At 33.0% G+C, this 1917-nt stretch overlaps 1 protein-coding gene across 1 annotated transcript; it reads left to right on the forward strand.

Moving 5' to 3' along the window:
• The first annotated feature begins 288 nt into the window (after window positions 1-288).
• Window positions 289-993, forward strand: LOC145163824 (agamous-like MADS-box protein AGL80). Its single transcript, XM_079082575.1, has one exon. It carries the CDS (start codon window positions 289-291, stop codon window positions 991-993), a length of 705 nt encoding a protein of 234 aa, XP_078938701.1.
• The last annotated feature ends 924 nt before the right edge of the window (window positions 994-1917 follow it).

The raw sequence follows: 1917 nt of genomic DNA on the forward strand, positions 1-1917 counted from the left end.
TTTTAAAACACTAAGTTTAATGGTCTTTCAACATGAGGAAAAAATTTATGGAAAAGAATAATTAATCATAGATTTTTATGACATAATCTGACAATTAATGCGTAGTCAACCATTATATTAAAAGATAATCTTTAAATTAAATGACTACCTAGAATACTGATCATAAAAGCCGAAATTATTTTAATTTATTTTCTATATAAGAATCCTCATTTGGAACCAGGAAAACCACAACAGGCTTCCATAATTCTGTCGTTGCTTTGCTTTTGCTTCTCTGGCCTAAGCCTTGCCATGCCGAAAAACAAAGTGAAGCTTGCATTCATAACCAACTATTATGCAAGGAGGACATCTTTAAAGAAAAGGAAGGATAGTTTGAAAAAGAAGTTGAATGAGCTATGCACTTTATGCGACATTGAAGCATGTGCTATCATGTATAGCCCGAACGAGTCTCATCCTGATCTGTGGCCAAGCAAGGAAGGTGTTGAAAATGTGGTGGATCAGTTCAACAAAATTCCCGAGATGGAGCAGAGCAAAAAGATGTACAATCATGATACCTACATCAAATCAAGGATCACCAAGACCGAGGAGCAGATCAAGAAGCAGATTAAGGACAACTGGGAGACTGAGATGCGCAACAAGATGTCAGAATGCTTTTCTGGGGAACGTTCCATCTCTAACTTACCCATAACGGATTTGAATGATCTTGTGAAGTTCGCTGACCAAAGAGTATCCGAAATTGAAAGCCTGATTGAGTCGCTAAAGAATGGGGCTCCTGCAGCAGTACCCCCACCAGATTCACAGCCACTGGAACCACAGATGGTTGTTTGTGGCAGTAACGCAGATAACCCTGGAATGGCAGGAGGAATGGCTGTGGATGGTTATGTACCAGTGGTAGAGAACCCTGTAACTTTTGATGCGGTAGAAGCTACTGATGAATGGTTCTCAGACTGGATTGATAATATGGTGGAGACTTTTGGGTCGTTCTCAAGGGGATGACATGAAAAGGCAGTTTACAGAAGACCCTAATCCTTTGTGGTCAGGTGCATCTTCTTCAAAATGGAGCAAGTTAATCTCTTTCATTGACTGAGTAGTTTTCTTGGTTATAACTAGTTTCCTGTCTTCAAGACCCAAATCTCTGTTTCTTTTTTTTTTTTTTTTTAACTTGTCCTTGTTGGTTTTGCCTTTGTTCTTTCAACTTTGTTTTTGCAGTAGCTTCGCTATATCCCTTGGGAAATTAATGAATGATGTTGGAATTTGATGCTATTTTATATATATATATATATATATATATATATATATATATATATATATATATATATATATATATATATATATATATATATAAACTATTAACATATTCGTACTTGAAATTGCATTGACTAGTCTGGTTAATCGGAAATTTTTCATTTGGGGCTGTAGACTAGATGCTATTTGATGAATCTAAATGTAAACTTTATAAAGGATGTTTTACAGTGTGGTGTATCTGATACTTTCCAAGTACTCAGATAAATGAGTATATTAGTAACAATATTATTAGCATTAAATTTTTCTGTTATGGAGAAATTTATTATACTAAATATTATATTCTACAGCTGTTTTTCTGTTCTGAAAAAAAATATTTTATTTTAAAAAATTACAGCATGTATCAATCTAAAATTGTAAATCTATAATTTACAACAAATTAAAATAATTAAGGTTTAATTATTGAACCTAAGAATCGAAGATGTTCATGTTCATTTGGTGGGTCAATCACGAACTTTGTTAAAGCTTAAACAATTTAATAAATGATAAGCAATTTCACATATATATACAGAGTAATAATGCAAAAAAAAAAAAAAAAAAAAAAAAAAAAACACAATATTTACGAGGTTCACACAATGAGAGAGAGAGAGAGAGAGATTACTAATACTGTGGAATTAG

Source organism: Lactuca virosa, chromosome 3 (genome assembly GCF_052849685.1).
Source record: "Lactuca virosa cultivar CGN04683 chromosome 3, Lactuca_virosa_CGN04683_v6, whole genome shotgun sequence".
NCBI lineage: Eukaryota > Viridiplantae > Streptophyta > Magnoliopsida > Asterales > Asteraceae > Lactuca > Lactuca virosa.